Source organism: Hyperoodon ampullatus (assembly GCF_949752795.1).
Source record: "Hyperoodon ampullatus genome assembly, chromosome: 4".
In the NCBI taxonomy this organism is placed as follows: Eukaryota; Metazoa; Chordata; class Mammalia; order Artiodactyla; family Ziphiidae; genus Hyperoodon; species Hyperoodon ampullatus.
In genome coordinates, this window is record NC_136917.1 from 32,237,164 (window position 1) to 32,257,720 (window position 20,557).

The window sequence follows — 20,557 nt, forward strand, 5'->3', positions numbered from 1 at the left end:
TCCCTTACTGCATTTCAGCAACACTAGCCTCCTGGCTGTTCCTTAAGGCAGTTCCTTCCTACCTCAGGGCCTTGGCACATTCAGTGCTCTCTGCTTGGTACATTCCTTCCCTGATATTGTCAGGACTCTCTGCTCTTTGCTCAAATGTCACCTTCTCAGTCTTTCCCAGAATACTCTATTTAAAGGTTTATTAACCTTCACATTTCCTACTCCCTTCCCTGCTTTACTTTCTCTTAGCACTAATCACAAGCTATGTCTCCATATATCTTATTTTTGTTTCTGTCGTCCGGACTAAGACGATCTCTGCATGATGGTAGGGATTTTGGTCTATTCTGTTCATTGCTGCGTCCCCAGCACCTGGAACAGTGCCTGGCACACAGCAGGCTCTCAATCAACGCTGCGTAGCAAGTGTTGAGAGACAGAAGGAAGCAGCACGATTTTACCGCTGTAAGGGGGACCAGAGCCGCGCGGGGGAGCTCGCCGCCCGCGCACTTGGGACAGAGGCCAAAGTAAGTAGTGATCTGAACCTGGTAAAAATCCTCCGGAAAATGACCCCCCAGCGGAGGATTTTCCCAGACCCTCCCAGGGACGTCCCCGGCCCCCGCTCTGCGCCTCTGCCCAGTCCGTTTGGGGCGGGAATTCAACACCCTCCACCCTCCAAGAAGATCCCCGTGGAAATTCCTTAGGAACAATCAGGGCGGAGCGAGGGACTCTTTTCTAGCTGGCGAGTAATTCGCAGCCCCTTCCCCGGAAGGAAGGGGTCGAGCGTCCTTGAAGCCCCCTTCCTTCCCCGTCCGCTGCGCGACCTCCTTGGCCCTTCTGAGGTCTCCCTGGCGACGCGGCGCGCGCGCCACAACAGGAAGCCTTAGGCGGCGGGGTTGCGCGCTCGGAGACTCCAGGATCCCCAGCCTTGACGTGGTGGATGCCGAGTCTTGGGCGGTCACACGCGCAGGCGTGGCTTGGGGGGAGGCGGTGGCGTGGGACGGCCTATAGACGCGGCGCGGGACCTCACAATGTCCCCAAAACACCCTAATGGAACAAGCCGGGGCAAACACCCGCACAGATTTAGTGCTGGCGCCCGGCGTTCGAGTTCCGGGAGCTGCGAGCAGAGGACAGGGGTTTGAGCGCCCCCTCTCCCCTCCCCATTCCGGGGCCTGGGAGCTGCCTCAGTTTCCCTGCAGAAGGCAAGCATTCGAGCGCCCCCTCTCTCCTTCCCCGTCAAGGTCTGCGGCCTCAGTTTCCCCGCGGAGCCTGGGGACTGCAACGGAGGGGCTCGGCACGTCAGGACCGCGCGGCTTCCTTCCTTTTTCTGGAAGCTGTAAAGACGCCCCCGCGCTGGAGGCCGAAAGGGGAAGCGAGGCCGCGGGGGAGTGGGAGCGCCCGTCGGTGCGGGACGCGGAGCCCCGGACGTGATGCGCCTTACGTCCTCTCCCCCAGGGTTCACAGGCGCCTGAAAGTGCCTGGGCTTTCTGCGGCCGCTTCTCAGGAAATCTCGGTGTCAGCTGGGCGGGGACATGCCCCTTTGGGGAGGGGCACCCTTGATCGAGAGCGTCCCAGGAGGATTCCTGGGGCCCCACCGAAACGAGGGACCGTCCACTCGGTTAAAGAGGCCTGCTTGCGCTGGGGAGTCAGACTTGAGTTCGAATGACCTCGCAGCTTGGAGCCTCAGTTTACCCCTCTGTGGAATGGACACAATAACAGTCCCTACCGTCCAGGGTGGTTGGCAGTATCCAATAAAGCACTGTGTAAACGCAGAATCAAGGGTAACCGAGCGCGGGGACGGGACCCCTAGCGCCGGGAGCAGTCTCCGGGTTGTTTTCTGGCCGCTGCCGCCAGGCAGCCCTCACTACTTCAATTCGGAAATTCCGGTGCGAGAGCAGCCAGCGAGAGGGGACAACCCTGCTCGGCCCCGGCACCCTCTCAATCCGGAAATGCCAGAGCCCTCGTTCCGGAGAGGAAAGCGCGAGGTTTCCGGGAAAGCAGCACCGCCCCCTCGGCCCCCCTTGGCTGGCCGCTATAAAAGGACCCACAAGGTCCTCAGCTCCACAGTCCGCGCCCACGCCTCTGCACCACCTCGTCCGCCCTGCCTCCTCCTGCGATGGTTCCGGGCGCTGCCCATCCCGCGCTGCTTGCGTTCCTGGCCCTGCTCGGGGCTCTGCTCCCAGGTGAGTCAGGGGTGGGGGGGCTGCCGTCGGGCTAGCTCTTGGGATCTGGGCTGCGCCCTGGGAGCGGTAGGAGGACCGGCTCCCCACCGGCTGGGGACACTGGTACTTAGGTAGCTGTTTATGGGAAGTTGGGGCTAGAGCCATCGATTGAAAGTCAACAACCATGGGTTCAAATCCAGACCCTACATCATGGCTTGCTGTGTGCCTTCGGACTATGGGCTGCCCCTCGCAGAGGAGCTTCAGTTTTTCAGCTGTAAAATGGAGAAGTTAATAGCGTTCACCTCGCAGTGGTTGTGTCCTGGCCCCAGGAGGTGGTCAGACCGTGTAGAGATGTGGCCCCGTGCCAAGCTTAGGTAGACTGGGACCCACCCCCCACCCCCCCACACACACAGACATTCTGTTCCTCATCCCGTGCCCTTGGGGGAAGTCCAGGACTCTGCTCAGGGGAATTCCAGGGCTGACTTGCCAAGGGAGCGGAGGCTAAGGAATGGGATGCCCCAGCAGCCCTTCACCAACTCCAGCTAGGAGGGAGGGGACAAGAGGGACAGTTGGTCTCAAATGGTGGTCAGTGTCGGGAAGCAGGAGAGTGAAAAATTCAGGAGCAGACCACACCGCGGTTACCAGCTCAATGAAGCGTTCTAATCCGGACTCTAATCTGGACTCTACCACTTTCTAGCTGAGTGACCTCCCTTCAGGTCTCACCATTTCCCTCTGTGAAATGGAAGCGACCCCAGAATCACCCTTGAGAATTCATGGAGCTGCTGTTTCCACACGCCTCCATCCCAGATGGAGTAGACCCAGAGCTGAAGGCAGAGATCTTTGGCGGGTGCGGGGGTGGGTGGCTTTCAGATGGGTGGGCTCAGACAGACTTTGTTTTTTAGCTTTGGATACACCACAGTCTGCGGGAGCTAATCCCAACAAGCCCCCTCCTTCTCACCTGCAGCCACTCGCTACCTGCCCTGTGCTAGGAGTTACTTGCTTCAGCAGGGGGTTGGAGTGACTATATTCACCCACTTTACAGATGGGGAAAGTGAGGTCCTGAGAGGGGAAACCAGTTGTCCAAGTGGGTAAGGAACCAGCCTGACTGGAACCCCTTCATCCCCGGAGGACTGACTCCCTCCACCTGACCTCTTGGGGGGGGGAAAGAACACTGACTTCATGCCCCTCTTTTGCTAAAATCCTCCATGGCTGCCCATTGTCCCGCAATGAAGAACACTTCCTTGGCATGGCTTAACACTGCTTGCCTGATCTTCCTGACCTCATTTCCCCCCAACTCATCCCTGTGACTCTGCTCCCGCCACCCTGCCTCAGGACCTTTGCACTTGCTGCTCCTTTTGCCTGGAACTCATTTCCCTTTTCTCTAGATGGCCAGCCCCTGCTCATCATCCAGATCTCTGCTCACACATTACCCTGTCACCAAGGCACTGTCTGTTCTATCATCCCATTTTGTTTTTGCCAAAGCTCTTGTCAGCATCAGTTATTAATTATGTTGTGTGCTCATGAATTTTTCTGTCTCCCACACTGAAAGCAGAGTTTTGTCTTGTTCAAGGCTGTGTCCCCAGCACCCAGAACAGGCTGGATGCAGTAATGTTGATGAGCCTGATTTGTCATGCCTGACCCCTCCACATCTTTTGGTTCCAGGGCCTGGAGGTGCCCAAACATCAGTGCAGCCTCCAAACGCCATCATACCCCGAGGAGGCTCCATAATGGTGAACTGCAGTACCTCCTGTGACCAACACACATTCTTGGGCCTAGAGACTCAGCTGGCCAAGAGGGAAGTAGACCATGGGAACAACTGGAAGATTTTTGAACTGAGTGACGTGCAAAACGACAGCGTACCAATATGCTACTCAAGCTGTTCCGATAACCAGTCATTAGCTTCAATGGACCTCACCGTATACTGTGAGTGGCTGGGCCCAGGGGCTGGACTAGGCAGACTGGGTTGGGGAGGTGGACAGGGGAGTCCCCAGCAGGTTGGAACAGCCTCTGTTACTTGGGGGTGGGGGCGGCAGGGTCTCACTGAAGGACAAGGGGGCCCATCTTCAGAAAGTCTCATTGTCATCTAGAGCCCTTCCGTGAACTTCCTTGGGGGTGACTTCCAAGTATGGACTCAGTCCTCAAAATGTCACATGCGTGGGTCCTTGGACACAGAAGACTCACTCCTGGGAACTGGGCCTATAGGTGTCCCCACCCACCAGGGTACTGAGGGAATGTGGGGTTATTCACTGTGGCTTGAGCTGAAAGGGCAAAAGTGTGCAAGGCACTCAAATGTAGAGGGCTTGGGAGAGAAACTGTGGTTCAGTCATCCCATGGAATAGTATGCAACCGTGTAAAAGAATGAGACAGCCGCTCTGAGATGTATTGTCAAATTCAAAAGTAAGGTATGTCCAGAATGAGTGGCATGCTACCCACAGTGTTAGGGAGCCATGGGCGCGGGGTTAGGGAGGCTGTGTTCCTGCATTAAAGAGCCCTGAAAGGAAATACAACAAATGACAATATTAGCTGGCCGCGAGGAGAGAAGGTGCAGGGCTCCGGGAGAGTGCAGGGGGCGAGTTTTCTCCATGTGCCTTTTTTTTTACTTTGGGCATTTTGAAGTGTGACAGTGAGTTGGCCTGACTGTAAGCAATAAATAGGTAAATGAAATTCAAATGAAAACAAAACAAAATAAAAAAGGAAGAAAGAAAGAGAACTGGCCAACTGGCCTTGGGATCAGACAGCCTTGGGTTCTAGGCCCAGCATGGGCCTCAGTAACTGGGTGACTCTGATGTGGGGAGGGGGGAGGGGGGAATACGTGGCTTCCTGGTTGATTTTCACACGAGACCTCCTTGGAAGGTTCTAATGATGCAGTGAGGCCTGGAGGACATTCCGCCTTCACAGTGCCTGCGTAAAAGAAGCTTTGGGGCAAACATCAGCTTTGTTTCTGATTTGGAGGATGTCTGAGCAGCTGCTGGCCAAGTGAGGGAAGTCCCCAGACATTCCCGGTGGCCTCTGAAAACCCCCAGAAAACCTCTTCACAGGACCTTCTGCATCTCACCCTGAGAGTTGAAAGCCCAATCTTCCAGGTTTGAGTCCTGGCCCTGATATATTTTTCCCTCTTTGGGTGCCAGACTTTGCCTTAGTTTTCACCTCTGTGAATTGGAACAGACGGCTGCACACAGTAGCAAGGGGTCACCTAGGAGAGACTCTAGCTTGGTCCTGCCCCACTGCCAGTGTGAAGATGAGGGAGCATCCCTGGGTGGCTGAGCTTTCTCTAGAAAGAGTTGTAATTCCTGCAGGAAGTCACCCCTAACTGGGCCTTGAAGGATGCGTAGGAGTTGGTAAAGACAGGCATTCTAGACAGAGGGAATAGCCTGGGCAAAGATTTGGAGTGCGGAAACATGCTGACCTGGGGTTGGGGAGGCAAGAGGGATTGAATATCAACAGATCGGTGTGGCTGGAGCTGAGTTTGGCAGGACCTTGAATGCCAGGCCAAGGAGCTGAGACTTTCTTCTTAGGGTGACAGGGAGCCATGGAGGGTGTGTGAGCAGGCCAGGGATCCAGAGCAGAGGGCTGACCTTACAGGAAGCCAGAGAGCAGCTGCCCGTGGAGCCAGTCCAGGTCGTGCATGTTGAGGGCAGTTTCGCATACAAGAAGGGAGGGGCAGACAAATATTTGAAAGATGGAGTGACCAGGACTTAGTGAGGGACTAAAGATGGGGAGTCAAGGAGAGGTATGGGCAGAACAGACCTCCTTCCCCAGTCTGGCCTTCAGGGCAAGGATCTGGGCTCCAAGATGTGAGTTCCATTTGGAGGCTGTGGTTTGAGGGGGCCGTCAGCTTTGCAAGTTGGAGTTTGCAACAGATGGTCAGAGGTAAGAGTTGGATGTCTGAGGGTTTTCTCAATCTTTTTTATTTTTTTAACAGCTTTTAGCATACACTGCAATGAAGTTTGGAGCATTTATAGTGTTGTACAGCCACAGTCTAGTTTAAGAACATATCTCTCACCTTAAAAAGTAACCACACAAAAAAATTTTTCAGATGTGGAAAACACAATATATTGGCTTCAAAATTTTTAAAAAGGCAAAATTAAAATGAATAAACATTTAATCAAAAGTCAAAAAAAGTAACCTCATGCCCATTTACAGTCACTCTCAACTTCTGAAGTGGATTAATAATAGTCCTAATAATAATAATAACGATAATAATAGTCCTACCTTCATTAGCCCCAGGTTACAGCTTAGAAAACTGAGGCGTTTCTGTAGCCCCGAGGGCTGGGACTGTTCCAGTGTGCAAAGTCACTCCCCCACAGGCCAGAGCAAAGAACCAGCAAAGCTAGGAATCAACTTCAGGCTCCTGACATTTTAACATCACTGCTTTTTTTTTCCCTTAGGTTGGAAAAGGAAAGGTTGCTTTATTCAGGAGGCTGGCAACCTGGGGAGAAGGTGGACTCATGTCCAGAAATCAACTCCCAACATCACTACTGTTTAAGTGACATTTCAGGGCCTCTTGAGAAGGGACTAAAAGTGGGAGGCTTCAAGACCCTTCCCTAGGGAGCCTGGGGTGGGGGGGCGGTGAGTCTCAGGCTAAGCCACAGCTCACCGGGGCTCTGCTGGCAATTTCCACTGGCGATCCAGGCTTGGAATTCTGTTACCTCATGCAGAATGGAGACCCTGTCAACCAAGCCCGCTTGTGGTGTTTTCAGGGGATATTCAGGGTTTCGTTTTGAGGGTCTGTGGGTTGTTCTTAGATTTTTAACATTTCAGGGGATGACACGGTTCATTCGGGAACCCTTAAAAGCAAGCTCCTGAAAGGCCTCGAATTGGTGTGGGTGACTCAACCTTATTCTTTCTACAAACATAGAGTGCCTAAGGGACTTCCCTGGTGGTCCAGTGGTTAAGACTCTGCGCTTCCACTGCCAAGGGCGTGGGTTCGATCCCTGGTTGGGGAGCTAAGATCCCGCAAGCCGCAGGACGTGGCCAAAAAAAAAAAAAAAATAGAGTGCTTATCGGGTGTCAAGGATAAAATAGGGAACAAAACAGACAAAGATCCCTGCCCTCCTGGGCTGACATTCCATGGCAGGAATAGTGGAAAAGCAAATTAACTGAGTAGATGATCTTGTACCTCAGAGGTGAGGGATGCTATGGAGAAAAATGCTAAGGCCAAAAAGAGGAGAATGAAGAACAGGAGTCTTTTTACAACAACATCTAGAGACTGGACAGCTTAAATGGACTGTATTCATTTGCCAGGACTCCTGGCAATAGACTTCGAAATTCTTTCCCACTTTTCACTCTCAGATGCTTCAGTGAATAAAAATTATTTTGCCTCCTTCACAACCACCTGGGGACTTCTCACTGGGTTATCCTGAAGCTCTTAACATTCCTCTCTAGCTTAGGTGGTTTGGGGTGTGTTCTGGGAAGAGGGTGGTGAGACTTCCTGAGCAGGTGTAGCCAGGGCGCCAACGTTCCTGTGGGCAGGCGGCCAGCCAGTTCAAACTACACTCCCCTCCCCTCCAGGGTTCCCGGAACGCGTGGAGCTGGCCCCCCTGCCCCGCTGGCAGCCCGTGGGCGAGCACCTCATCCTGCGCTGCATGGTGTCTGGTGGGGCCCCCCGGGACCACCTCACCGTGGTGCTGCTTCGTGAGGAGAAGGAGCTGGGCCGGCAGCCAGCGGGAAATGGGGAGCCTGCCGAGGTCACGGTCACGGTGCTGGTGAGCAAAGATGACCATGACACCAGTTTCTCTTGCCGCACGGAGCTGGACCTGCGGTCCCAAGGGCTGGGACTGTTCCAGAACAGCTCGGCTCCCAGGAAGCTCCGAACCTTTGGTGAGGCACTGGGGAGACAGAGAGGATGGGATGACAGGGATTTCCTGATTGGGGTGCAGGGTCTCTGGGAAGGAGAGGCCCCTGGCCGTGGGGGCATTGAGAAGTTGGCAACCTTGATTGCAAAGGCTTCTGGGAAGAGCATCTTCTTGGCCACTGAGGTGGAGTGTTCTGGGATGCGGTGCCTGGACTGCAGGATCCTCTGAGAAGGCTGTGACCCAGGGCAAGTGGTACATGTGTCCTGGGACAAGGGTGACCCAGGCCACAGTTTCCCGGGAAGAGGGTGTTCCAGGTGGGGGAATGAAAATGCCCCAGGAAAGGGCTTCAGGATGTCTGTCTCCTCTCTGTTTACACCCACTGTCTCTCGCCAGTCCTACCAACGACCGACCCGCACCTTGCTACCCACTCAGTACTGGAAGTGGGCACACGATGCCTGGTGAGCTGCACCCTGGGTGGACTGTTCCCAGTCTCGGAGGCGGAGGTCCACCTGGCGCTGGGGAACACGAGGCTGCAAACCACAATCACGTACAATGATGACTCACTCTCGGCCAAAGCCTCGGTCGAGGGAAAGGTGGAGGAAGAAGGCGTCCAGTACTTGACGTGTGTGGTGAATCTGGGAGGACAGAGCCGGAGGTCTCGGGAGAACGTGACCATCTATAGTAAGTAGAAACCCAGGTGGGGCTTCTGAAGGGGTGGGGCTAATGCCAGGGGCGGGGCTCACTGTGCACCCCACCTGCAGGCTTCCCGGCTCCCAACCTGACCCTGAGCCAGCCCGAGGTCTCGGAATGGACTACGGTGAACGTGGAGTGTGAGGCTCAGGCTGGAGCTGTGGTGACGCTGAACGGGGCCCCAGCCAGGCCTCCGGGCCCGAGGGCCCAATTGCAGCTGAATGCCAGCGCCGAGGACAACGGGCGCAGCTTCTTCTGCTCTGCTGCCCTGGCGGTGGCTGAGCAGGTGGTACACAAGAACCAGACCCGGAAGCTCCATGTCCTGTGTGAGTGGGGCTGCTAGACAATGATCCCTTACCTCCAAGGCCCAACCCCTAAGACCCCAAGAACTCCTGCCTCCACCAAGGCCCACTCCCACCCCCACCCTGGTGAGCCCCTTCCCCAGATTCCTACCTAAGTCTTCTTACCTAGACCTAGATGGTGAGTGATATCCTGGTCCCCGACCCCATCCCTCATCTTGCTGTGTTTCTTCAGATGGCCCCCGACTAAACGAGAGGGATTGCCTGGGAAACTGGACATGGCAGGAAGGCTCCCAGCAGACCCTGAGGTGCCAGGCCTGGGGGAACCCAATCCCCAAGCTGAACTGTAGCCGGAAAGAGGATGGGGCTTTGCTACCCATTGGGGACCTGAGGCCCGTCAAGCGGGAGGTGGCAGGCACCTACCAGTGTCGGGCCACCAGCACTCGCGGTGAGGTTACCCGTGAAGTTTGCATCAATGTGATCTGTAAGTGCTGGAGTTCAGGGCTGGGCAGGGCAGGGGCAGTGAGGGCAGCTCAACCCTCACTGCCCCCTGTGTCCTCCCCACAGACCACCAGGATAACATGGCCATCATCATTCCGGTGGCATCTGTGATCATCTTGGGCGCTGTGGGCATAGCCGCTTACATCTATAACTGCCAGAGGAAGATACAGAAATATGAGCTACAGAAGGCCCGGAAGGCCCAGGAAGAGGCTGCCATGAAACTGAACACACCAGCCACGCCGTCCTGAGCCTACCCCCTCCGGACAGGACCTCCTCAGCCCCCAAACTGTGACAAGCAGGGCTGCATCAAACAATGGTGGACATATGCCATTCAGCTATACCCACCTTCCCAGGGTGCCAGAGGACAGGAGAGAGGCCTCAGTCAGGATACAGACAGCATCTGGGGTCATGGCCCCTGCACACTTATAACCCCCAGGCCTCACCCCTGATGTGGAGCCACAGGACTGAGACAAAAGAAGGGGCCAAGGCTCAGGGCATGAATGTGAGGGATGTCAAAGTCTGACCTGGCCGGAGGGCGTATGATGGAGACCCTGACCTCCAGCATGGGGACACCCAACTGGGAAACATTGAAACTCACCCCCTACTGCGTGTGCTGAGGCCTTACAGTCCTGAGAGAGAAGTGGCCCTGCACAGACACATGCAGCACTGAAACAAAAATCCCCACACGTCCTCTGACAGAAGGCAGCTCCAGCATTGCTGTCCACAGACTGTTCCCAACTCTCGATGATGACATATTTATTCATTTGTTCTCTTACTAGCTATTTATTGAGTGCCTTTTATGTGGGCTAGAATGGTAAACAAGAAGAACATTGATTCCCGCCCTCAGGGAGCTCTCAGTCTAATCTCATTCAGGGTCGCCAGCTACAGTTGTACTGACTGTGCACTGCACAAGAGTGCCTGGCAAAAAGATTAAGTGGGGCTAGAATTTCCCACTCCACTGGCCAAGCTGCTTTCTCCCAGAAAGGGATTAGTAACGGTGACAAGGTATAGCTGGTGACATGCCCAGAGATGACCCACTGAGCCCTTACACCCCAGCACTGGCACTGACCTCTGATAATCCACCTCTCCACCTATACCCATGTCTGCTAGTGCTCACAGTGACACTTGGTGGCATGCCTAAACGTGGGTGTTCACTCCCTGATAGCTAAACCATGGAGTCCCATGAAACTGTGCCCAACCCCTGTGTGTCCCTGCCTTGTCCTACCTGTTTCCATCTCAGTGGGACCATGCAAGAACAGAACAGTCTGCAGCTCCAAATTCCTGCAGTGATGAGGGTCCGGCAGGCAGTGGGGAGGAGAGGCCTGGGAGAACCCCCTCCCAACTGCGGAAGCCTCTCCCTTGTGCTAATAAAGCTATTTCATCCTTCCAGCCTTGTGTGAGTTGAGGGGAGGTGTCATGTCCAGCTAGAGCCTTTTCTAGCCTGTCCTCCCACTTCCTGCCCCAAGAGAAGGCTGCCAGTTCAAGGCCCAGCCCTCAGGCTCTAATCCAAATCTGGGGTTTATTAGGGCCTTTTGAGCCTTTAGTGAAAATTAAAGTTCCCTCTCCAGAAAAACATGATGACATTTGGTTTACAATGGGGTGGAGAATCCCATTCTTAAGCTGTGGAAGTGGGGTGTATACCGCAGGGCTCCGGGGGCCCCCCCGGAGCATCTGTCTCTCTCTCCCCGGGGTGGGGCTGAAGAGGCGGTGCTGCGGGCCTCCTTATCTCCAGAGCCAGCCTTGGCTCCCTGGCGCGGGGCCCCTCAGTCCGGGCTTTTTGCCATGGGGTCTCTGCTCCTCCTCTTGTTGCTGCTTTTGCTGTCGCCCTCCTACCCGCGAGGCGGGAGCGCGCGGAGGCGCCGGGGTGCGCGGACGCAAGGCCCGGGAGGCCCCTCTCCCGCGCCCCCGGAGACCTCAGCACCCTTCTGGGTGCGCATAAGCCCCGAGTTCAAGGCCGTGCCGCCGGGGGGCTCAGTGTGGCTCAACTGCAGCAGCAGCTGCCCCCTACCGGAGGGTTCCAGCCTCCGCACCGAGCTGCGGCGAGGCGACACGCTCAGTGGGCCCGGTTGGGTATCCTACCAGCTGCTGGATGTGAGGGCCTGGAGCTCCGATGTGCACTGCTTCGTCACCTGCGCGGGAGAAACGCGGGGGACCACCGCCAGGATTACCGCCTACAGTGAGGGACAGGGGCTCAGGCCTGGCTGGGGTGAGGGGAGGAGGACGGAGCGGGGGTAACTGACAGTCGCGCCAGGGGGAGCCCTCGGACCTTGCCCAGCGGCCCCCTCTTGCTTTAGAACAGCCACACAGCGTGATCCTGGAGCCTCCGGTCTTACTGGGCAGTGAGTACACTCTGCGCTGCCATGTGACGCACGTGTTCCCCGTGGGCTTCCTGGTGGTGATTCTGAGGCGCAGTGGCCGGGTCATCTACTCCGAGAGCCTGGAGCGCTTCACCGGCCGGGATCTGGCCAACGTGACGCTGACTTACGCGTTACGCGCCAGGCCCAGTGACTTCGGGCAGCCCGTTACCTGCCACGCCCGCCTCAATCTCGATGGCCTAGTGGTCCTCAGTAGCTCGGCACCCATGACGCTGCCAGTCCTCGGTAAGGCACCCTTATAACGCTGGGAAGAGTGGGGAAGGGTTATGTGGGCCAAGCCAGAGCATGTCCATGCAGGTTGTCACCCCTCCAAGGGCTCTGTTCCTAATTCTCCCCTCTTGTCTCCAGCTTGGAGCCCTGCGTCCAAAGCCTTGGCCTCCACCTCCATCGCAGCCCTTGTGGGGATCCTTCTTGTAGTGGGGGCCCTCTGCCTGAGAAAGTACCTCTCGATGAAGTCTCGGGCATAGAGGCAGTGGTCCATGCTGGCTGAGCTGGAGGAAAAAGGAATCTGGAACATTTGGGGGAAGCTTGCCTGGATCAATAAAGCCTTCCTCAGCCAGCTTCTGCCCCTGGGCATAAAGGTCCCCCATTAGTGCACCTCCTCTGACTGAAGTGGTCTTCTTTTTTGGCCTTGCCTCTAGCATTTTCTCCAAATTCCTGTCTCCCTGAGGGCACCTGAGGTTTTTCACTCTGGGCTCCCATACCGGAGCCCCATTCCCTCTGCATTCCCAGCCGATGTAGTAAAAACTTCTCTCGCAGGCATTATCAGTGCGGTGCAGAGGGGCAAGGCATGGGCCCAGGGGGGCTTTAGGCTGTGGGAAGGCTGGTTCATGGTATGGCTTCTCCTGATTGGCTCCAGCGCTGCCACGTAGCAGCTCTGATTGGATGTTAAGTTTCCTACCCCCGCCCCCCCGCCCTTTAGACCCTGCATTTTCCTGGAGGGCAGGGGTGGGGAGAGAACTAATCCCCATAGTTCACCATTAGCTCTGGGAGTGAGAGCACAGGTGGGCTGGGTCAAATGTACTTTGTGAGGGACGTGGATACGCAGAAAAGATACCCATGTGTTGACTGCGGGGAAGGAGCAACCAGATGGTGGGGTGGGGGGCGTGGTGGTGTATGTCACAGATTCGCATCCTGGAAACGTCCTGATAGTCACCGGGCCTGGTGAGCAAATGGAGGGTGTCCAAACCTGGAACCCAGATGCGGGGTCAAAAGTATCACAGTTGGTCTCTTGATCTCGCGTGGACGCAGAATCGGGGCCTGCAGTGGATGCCTGGCAAGGCCCGCGTGGTCCAGGGCCCCGCCCGCCGAGCAGAAAGCGGATTCAGAAGTGCTCTTTGGCAGCTCCTGCTCACACAAGTCGCGTAGACACGTGCCCGCTGCACTCTGGGTAAATACAGACCCAGAGCCGAGCCGACCCTAATTTAGACGCCCGAGAACGCTGCGCGCAAGCACACGTGTTCCCAACTCGCTGTCACTTTCGTGCCCGCCCCTTCTGTCGCGTGCGGGGGCGGAGCCAGAGAAAGACTAGAGGCGTAGCTGTAACCCTCAGTTCCCAGGGGTTAAAAGGGGAAGGATCAGTGAGGGAGGCATCCCCACATCCTCCCCTAGAGCCTTCTCATCCCCAGCCTGCGCGTCTCAAATCTCTCCTAGCCCCCAACCCATCTCCGCTCCAAGGGGGGGCTGGTGGGAGGGGCTAAATGTGGAGGCGGAGCTCGGAGTCCAGCTCATTATCATAGCATCTAAGCAAGGGGTGGGGTGGGGGTTTGAGAAGGGCAACCCTGCATCCCCACCACCTCAGCGTCTCCGCCGGGGACGACGCTGGAGTGCGCAGCCGCCCCCAGAAGGCTCCGGGCAATGGGGCCGGCCTCCATGTAGACCCTGGGGGTCGCTCGCTCCTGCCAGCACGCCTTCATCAAGGCCGGTAGCCTGGTGCACGCTCGCCTTCCCGTCCTCCCCGCGCCGCCTCTGCTGCCGCCCCCTCCTTGGAAACCAAGTTACCAACGTTAAACCAATCCCCAAGCGCAACTCAGCCTCCTCCACACCCCACCCGCCGCGCCGCGCAGTCCTCTAGCCCAGCTCAGCGCTCGCGCTCCCCTCGCCTCCTGCGCTTCCCCCGCGGCGGCGATGCCAGGACCCTCGCCAGGGCTGCACCGGGCGCTGCTCGGCCTCTGGGCTGCCCTGGGCCTGGGGCTCTTCGGTCTCTCAGGTAAGACCCGGTCCGGCTCAGGATGGACAGGGCGGGGTCGTAGTTTCTGGACCTGAGAAGTGGCCACAAGCCCCTCCCCGCTCCTCCCTCGCCTCGCTCCCAGGCTTCTGACCCCACCTTGAGCCCAGGGCCTTCTTCTCTATCCCTCTTTCCCCCCAACACACACTGGAGACCAAGCTTCCGGACTCCTCGCTCACTCAGGTCTCTACCCTACCTTCTTCGAGATCCTGGGTGCTCTTCTGCACCCAGCCTCGAGCTCTGGAGACTCCATTATCTCCTCTGTCCCCTCCCGGGGTACCTCCTCACGCTCTGTTATGCACCATGGTCCACGGACTGGCATCTTCACCACTCGAAATCCACGAAGACCCAATCTCACCAACTGCCGTGACTCCGAGGCGCTGTTCCCGCTCCACCCGGAGCCCTGGCAACAGAGTCCATCGGCTGTTCCCGCGGTTCCTTTCATGAGTCCAGCCCCGCGTCCTCTTTCCGTACTCTTCACCCGGGTTTGGATTCCTCCCTTAGCCTTGCTTGACTCAGCCTCATCTCTCTTTTGCCCTCGCTTCAACCAGTCTCCCCCTCTCCTGCCGAGAACCGTGAGAACCAGTCCGCTTCCCTTCCCCCACCCGGGGTCCCCTCTTCCCAGCATTGCTGTGTGCGTTGAAAACCCCATGTTTCCTCTCATCTCCCCCTCCCCCCCATTCTTCCCCGTCACTCCATCCGCACCTTGGAGAGAAGGGCTCTCCGTTGCAATGTACCAGAGACACCCTCGAGGTCTGGACCGTGGGAGCGCGCTTGTAAACCTGAGACCTGGGCAGGACTTGGGACTCCTGGCTGTGGCCTCTGCTCATTCCCTGGGAATCCTGGGTCTGCATAGGGGCTCTTAGATCCCAGGGAGGTGGCTCCCAGGCTGAGCTCGCGTTTCTCCGGACAGTGGTCGCGCAAGAGCCTTTCTGGGCGGACCTACAGCCCCGCGTGGCGCTCGTGGAGCGCGGGGGATCGCTGTGGCTGAATTGCAGCACCAACTGCCCACGGCCCGAGCGCGGTGGCCTGGAGACCTCGCTGCGCCGGAATGGGACCCAGAGGGGTTTGCGTTGGCTGGCGCGGCAGTTGGTGGACATCCGAGAGCCGGAGACCCAGCCCGTCTGCTTCTTCCGCTGCGCGCGACGCACACTGCAGGCGCGTGGGCTCATTCGCACTTTTCGTGAGTTCTCAGAGGCCAAGCTACTTTCCCCCCCTTCCAGGCCCCGCCCCCTGGGTCATGGGGTCCTCTCCTACAGGCCCCACCCTCTGGATCAGCACGCCCTCCCCCTCTTGGCCCCTGGGTTCCAAGCCACGTCGTGCTGAGCCCTGGCATTTCCAACAGCCGTGGTTCCCCGTTGCAGAACGGCCGGATCGTGTAGAACTGGTGCCGCTGCCTGCCTGGCAGCCAGTGGGCGAGAACTTCACCCTGAGCTGTAGGGTCCCCGGCGCTGGGCCTCGTGGGAGTCTCACATTGACCCTGTTGCGGGGCGCCCAGGAGCTGATCCGCCGCAGCTTCTCCGGGGAGCCACCCCGAGCGCGGGGTGCGGTGCTCACAGCCACGGTACTGGCTCGGAGGGAGGACTATGGGGCCAATTTCTCGTGCCGTGCGGAGCTGGACCTTCGGCCGCATGGCCTGGGGCTGTTTGAAAACAGCTCAGCCCCCAGAGAGCTCCGAACCTTCGGTGAGTGGGTGTGAGAAGGGGACCAAGGGGGGTCGGGCCGATGTTTAAGAGGCTTGGAGGCAGAGAAATCTGAATTCTAATTCTTACTCTAACACTCACCAGCTGAAAGTTATTTTCCCCTCTGTGCCTTGAGGATAATACCATAATAGAGTGCCTGTAAAGTGCTTAGAACATATTGAGCGTTCAATACATAAGTTCAAGCTCTGTTCTTCTACTCCCAGCTCTGCCTCCGGAACCCCCTCGCCTCGCTGCCCCCCGGCTCTTGGAAGTGGGCTCAGAAGGACCTGTAAGCTGCGCCATGGACGGGCTGTTTCCAGCCTCGGAGGCTGAGGTCTACCTGGCGCTGGGGGACCAGAGGCTGAGTCCCGATGTCACCCTCGAGGGGGACGCCCTCATGGCCACTGCCACAGCTACAGCTAGCGCAGAGCAGGAGGGCGCCAGGCAGCTGGTCTGCAACGTGACCCTGGGGGGCGAGAGTCGAGAGACCCAAGAGAACGTGACTGTCTACAGTAAGAGCGAGTGAAGTGGGGCTTCGGCGGCTCGGGGGTGGAGCCAGAGGAAGGTGAAGGCGGGGCAAATAGTGGGTGGGGCCCCTGGTATCGGAATAGGCGTGGCCCGAGAGTCCCGAAGGGGCGGGGCAGATGGAAGACTCAGTAGTAGCTGGAGAGGCGGAGTCTGAGCTGCCCAAAGGGGAAGCTCGCAAACCCGACGAGGATCCCTAGAGATGTGGCCTGACCACCTCAAGGGGGCGGGGTGAGAAGGGAGAGGAGCCTGAACAGCCCGAGGGGCAGGGCACGGTACCCACGGTTTGGCTGAAGTGGGGAAGGTTCGGGCTGATAAGGGGCAGCCTTGAACCGCAGGAGGGGCATGGTCAGTGGTCTCCCGGCCAATGCCCCGCCCCCAGGCTTCCCGGAACCCCTCCTGACCCTGAGCGAGCCCAACGCCCCCGAGGGGAAGATGGTGACAGTAACCTGCGCAGCCGGGGCCCGAGCCCTAGTCACACTAGACGGAATTCCAGCCGCGGTCCCGGGACAGCCTGCCCAGCTCCAGCTAAACGCCACCGAGAACGACGACGGGCGTGGCTTCTTCTGCGATGCCACCCTCGAAGTTGACGGGGAGACCCTGAGCAAGAACGAGAGCGCCGAGCTGCGCGTCCTATGTGAGTTGGCCTTTAACCTCTCGCCTACCTCCGCCTGCCTGGTCTCTGGCCGTGTCATGGAAGTGGAGGATTTCCCCACGGTCCACGTCTAGCCTCTTGTATCCCATGCCCCTGCCCGCAGACGCCCCCCGGCTGGATGATTCGGACTGTCCCAGGAGCTGGACGTGGCCGGAGGGACCAGAGCAGACGCTGCGCTGCGAGGCCCGTGGAAACCCAGAGCCCTCGGTGCACTGTGTGCGGCCCGACGGCGGGGCGGTGCTGGCCCTGGGCCTGCTGGGTCCGGTCACTCGCGCGCTCGCTGGAACTTACCACTGCACCGCGACCAACGTCCAGGGCCAGGCGGTCAAGGACGTGACTCTGACGGTGGAGTGTGAGTGGAGGTGCATAGGGCGCACCTCTGTCTGGTTCTCAGGGTCAAGGGGTGGCCTGACTACAGAGGAAGGTGGAAACAGGGTCTGAGGCGTGCCTTTGAGCAGGATTTTGAGAAAGGCAAGAGGCTGGTGAGCCGGATTGGGGGAAGATCTTAGAGAAGGATGGAGGGGAAGGGGTGGACATGTCCACAGGGGCCTGGGGCCTGGGGCCTGGCGTTTGAGCTGAGTCTTGGAAACGTCGGTGCTCCAAACTGGCTAACAATTTTTAAGCTAAAGACTGGGGAGGGTCCTGTGGGCACTTTGTAGGAATCAGGAAAAAAGCACACTTCAGGGCTCAGGAAGTCCCAAAACAGTGCACGGCTTGACTGGAGAGAAACTCCTTTGCTTTGGTGTCCCTTTGCAGAGCGTAGCCTACCCGCCTGGGATGGGAAAAAGGGTCTAGGGATATTAGACCAGTCCCTAAACCCCAAAACTCAACAACACTCTCCTCTCTAGACGCACCAGCGCTGGACAGTGTGGGCTGCCCTGAACGCATTACCTGGCTGGAAGGAACAGAGGCCTCCCTGAGCTGTGTGGCCCATGGGGTCCCGCCACCCAACGTGAACTGTGTGCGCTCTGGGGAAGCCAGGGTCGTCGAGGGCCTACTGCGTGTGGTCCGGGAGCACGCGGGCACCTACCGCTGCGAAGCCACTAATGCTCGAGGGTCTGCAGCCAAAAATGTAGCTGTCACAGTGGAATGTGAGTGGGGACAACACAGGGCAAGATGGGGTACGTCAGAATAACCCTGTCCTGACTTCCAGTCCCTCTGCCCCCCAGATGGCCCCAGTTTTGAGGAGGTGAGCTGCCCTAGCAATTGGACATGGGTGGAAGGATCTGGGCGACTGTTTTCCTGTGAGGTGGATGGGAAGCCAGAGCCAAGCGTGGAGTGCGTTGGCTCCGGAGGCACCAGTGAGGGGGTGCTGCTGCCGCTGGCACCCCCAGACCCTGGTCCCAGAGCCCCTCAAATCCCTAGAGAACTGGCACCCGGAACCTACATCTGCAACGCCACCAATCAGCACGGTTCCATGGTCAAGATGGTCACCGTGAGCGCTGAGTGTGAGCGAGGCCCAGGCGGGCGGGGAGTAGGGGGTGTTCCAGGTCCCGGCTTCTCCCTGAACAACGAGCCCCCCCGCCCCCACCCCATGGCTGTTTTGCAGCGCCACCGCAAATGGATGAATCTACCTGCCCAAGTCACCAGACGTGGCTGGAAGGTGCCGACGCTGCTGCGCTGGCCTGCTCCGCCCGGGGTCGCCCCTCCCCACAAGTGCATTGCTCCCGGGAGGGCGCGCCCCGGCCGCAGCGGCTGCGCGTGTCCCGACAGGATGCAGGCATCTACCGCTGCCTGGCCACCAACGCGCACGGCACTGACGCCCGGATCGTCACCGTGGGCGTGGAATGTGAGTTGCGGGCAGCACCAGATAGAGGGCATCCGGTCTCTAGAACAGCGACTAAAAGAGGTGGGATTCCCCGGGGGAGTTCAAGGGCACCTCCCCAGTCCCATTTCTGGGGACAAGGAATCCTGGCCTTAACGTGAAATGTTAAGGGTAATGAAAACTCTAGGGAACAAGAGCTCGAGCCCGCCCCCGCCCCCTCAAGTTCTGGGTCTGAAGGGCCCTGGCGTGGGTCCCCACCTCCTTCCATTCAGTGAAGCAGGGCTCAGGATTTTAGTCCCGACAGCAGTCCAGTTGTAGTGGGAGGGGGCCCTGAAGCGAGGCAGGATCTTCGCCTGCTCATCTCAGGAGGGGCGGTCTCAGAAGGGGGCGCTCGGTCAGCGGCTGGCCCCTTCAACCTCCTGTCCCCTGTAGACCGCCCCGTCGTGGCCGAGCTGGCTGCCTCGCCTCCAGGAGGCGTGCGGCCAGGCGGGAACTTCACGCTGACCTGCCGAGCCGAGGCTTGGCCCCCAGCCCAGATCAGCTGGCGTGCGCCCCCGGGGGCGCTCAATATCGGTCTGTCAAGCAACAACAGCACGCTGAGCGTGGCGGGCGCTATGGGCAGCCACGGCGGCGAGTATGAGTGCGCAGCCACCAACGCGCATGGGCGCCACACCCGGCGCATCACCGTGCGCGTGGCTGGTAAGTAGCAGCTGGGTGGGGGGGGCCTGGGCGAGGGATCTACAGGGGGCTGCGACCTGCGCCTTGGGACTCTTGAACCCGTCCCTGCCTCCCTCTCAGTCCCCACAGATGAGACAGAAGTGAGCCAGGGTGGAAATTAGGGGCGCCCTGGTGGGTGGGGCTTTGATGGCGCAGTGGGGGTGGCAAGTGGAAGGAGAGGGAGCTGACTGGAGCCCAAGGGAAGGGAACCTTCGGGTCTGTGAGGAGGGACTTAACTTGGGGTGGGTTCTGCGTGGTGAAGGCTTGATCCAATTCACCTTCCAGCGTGCGGCTGTGGAGAAGGGGGTCTGGAGAGGGACAGAGGCAGAGGATAGTGGTGGGGGCCCAGCAGGATCCTGCTGCTGCTTCGCGTATCTCTGGGGCCGGGGTCTTTCTGGGGTGGATGAATGACTGGGTTCCCCCTGCCCCACCATCCTTTTGAGGGTGGGGAGAGTTGCTTGACTTCCTGGGTATCTCTGGGGCTAGGGTCTTAAATCCTCCCTGTGATGGGGTGGCCCATAAAATGGGTCTAGGGTCTCACCCGAGCTGGGGGTGGCCTTACTGGGGTCTCTCCTTTCCTCCAAGTCTGGGTTCCCTGGGGCTCCCTGCCAGGCGCGTGAGAACTGACCTCATGCCTGTGGGGAGGGGCAGAAGTGGCCCGGGCTTGGCGTGTTGGACGGGTGGGGGGAGCTCGACCACCTTCTTTGAGCGTCTGCACCCCGCAGGTCCGTGGCTATGGGTCGCTGTGAGCGGCGCGGCTGGGGGCGCGGCGCTGCTGGCCGCGGGGGCCGGCCTGGCCTTCTACGTGCAGTCCACCGCCTGCAAGAAGGGCGAATATAATGTGCAGGAGGCCGAGAGCTCGGGTGAGGCCGTGTGTCTCAACGGCGCGGGTGCCGGCGCCAGTGGGGGCGGGGGCGCCGAAGGTGCAACTGAAGCTTCGGGCACCGCAGAGGCGCCGGCGGGGGGCGAGGTCTTTGCCATCCAGCTGACGTCAGCGTGAGCCCGCTCCCCTCTCCCCGCGGGCCGGGGGACGCCCCCCAGACTCACACGGGGGCTTATTTATTGTTTTATTGTTTTATTTATTTATTTATTTTATTCTATTCAATTCCAGGGGCGTCACCCCCCATTTTCTAACCCCCTTACCCAATAAAGTTTTTATAAAGGACTTCGGCTCCATCTGTT

The 20,557-nt window shown here is 58.5% G+C and overlaps 3 protein-coding genes across 3 annotated transcripts; all 3 read left to right on the forward strand.

The window, feature by feature from the left end:
- Nucleotides 1-2,098: 2,098 nt before the first annotated feature.
- Nucleotides 2,099-9,677, forward strand: ICAM1 (intercellular adhesion molecule 1; the record flags this gene model as incomplete). The annotated part of the gene is made up of 7 exons (XM_079701487.1): nt 2,099-2,165; nt 3,807-4,067; nt 7,656-7,964; nt 8,333-8,620; nt 8,701-8,955; nt 9,164-9,412; nt 9,496-9,677. The coding sequence occupies 7 exons, from the start codon at nt 2,099-2,101 to the stop codon at nt 9,675-9,677; spliced, it is 1,611 nt and encodes a 536-aa protein (XP_079557613.1).
- Nucleotides 9,678-11,211: 1,534 nt separating this feature from the next.
- On the forward strand, nt 11,212-12,271 carry ICAM4 (intercellular adhesion molecule 4 (Landsteiner-Wiener blood group); the record flags this gene model as incomplete). Its single annotated transcript, XM_079702012.1, has 3 exons — nt 11,212-11,605; nt 11,724-12,029; nt 12,153-12,271. 3 exons carry the CDS (start codon nt 11,212-11,214, stop codon nt 12,269-12,271), a joined length of 819 nt encoding a protein of 272 aa, XP_079558138.1.
- Nucleotides 12,272-13,931: 1,660 nt separating this feature from the next.
- ICAM5 (intercellular adhesion molecule 5) lies at nt 13,932-20,375 on the forward strand (the record flags this gene model as incomplete). The annotated part of the gene is made up of 11 exons (XM_079702011.1): nt 13,932-14,013; nt 14,945-15,214; nt 15,396-15,716; nt 15,938-16,225; nt 16,621-16,875; nt 16,997-17,245; nt 17,742-17,984; nt 18,063-18,341; nt 18,443-18,682; nt 19,091-19,357; nt 20,101-20,375. The coding sequence occupies 11 exons, from the start codon at nt 13,932-13,934 to the stop codon at nt 20,373-20,375; spliced, it is 2,769 nt and encodes a 922-aa protein (XP_079558137.1).
- Nucleotides 20,376-20,557: the final 182 nt, after the last annotated feature.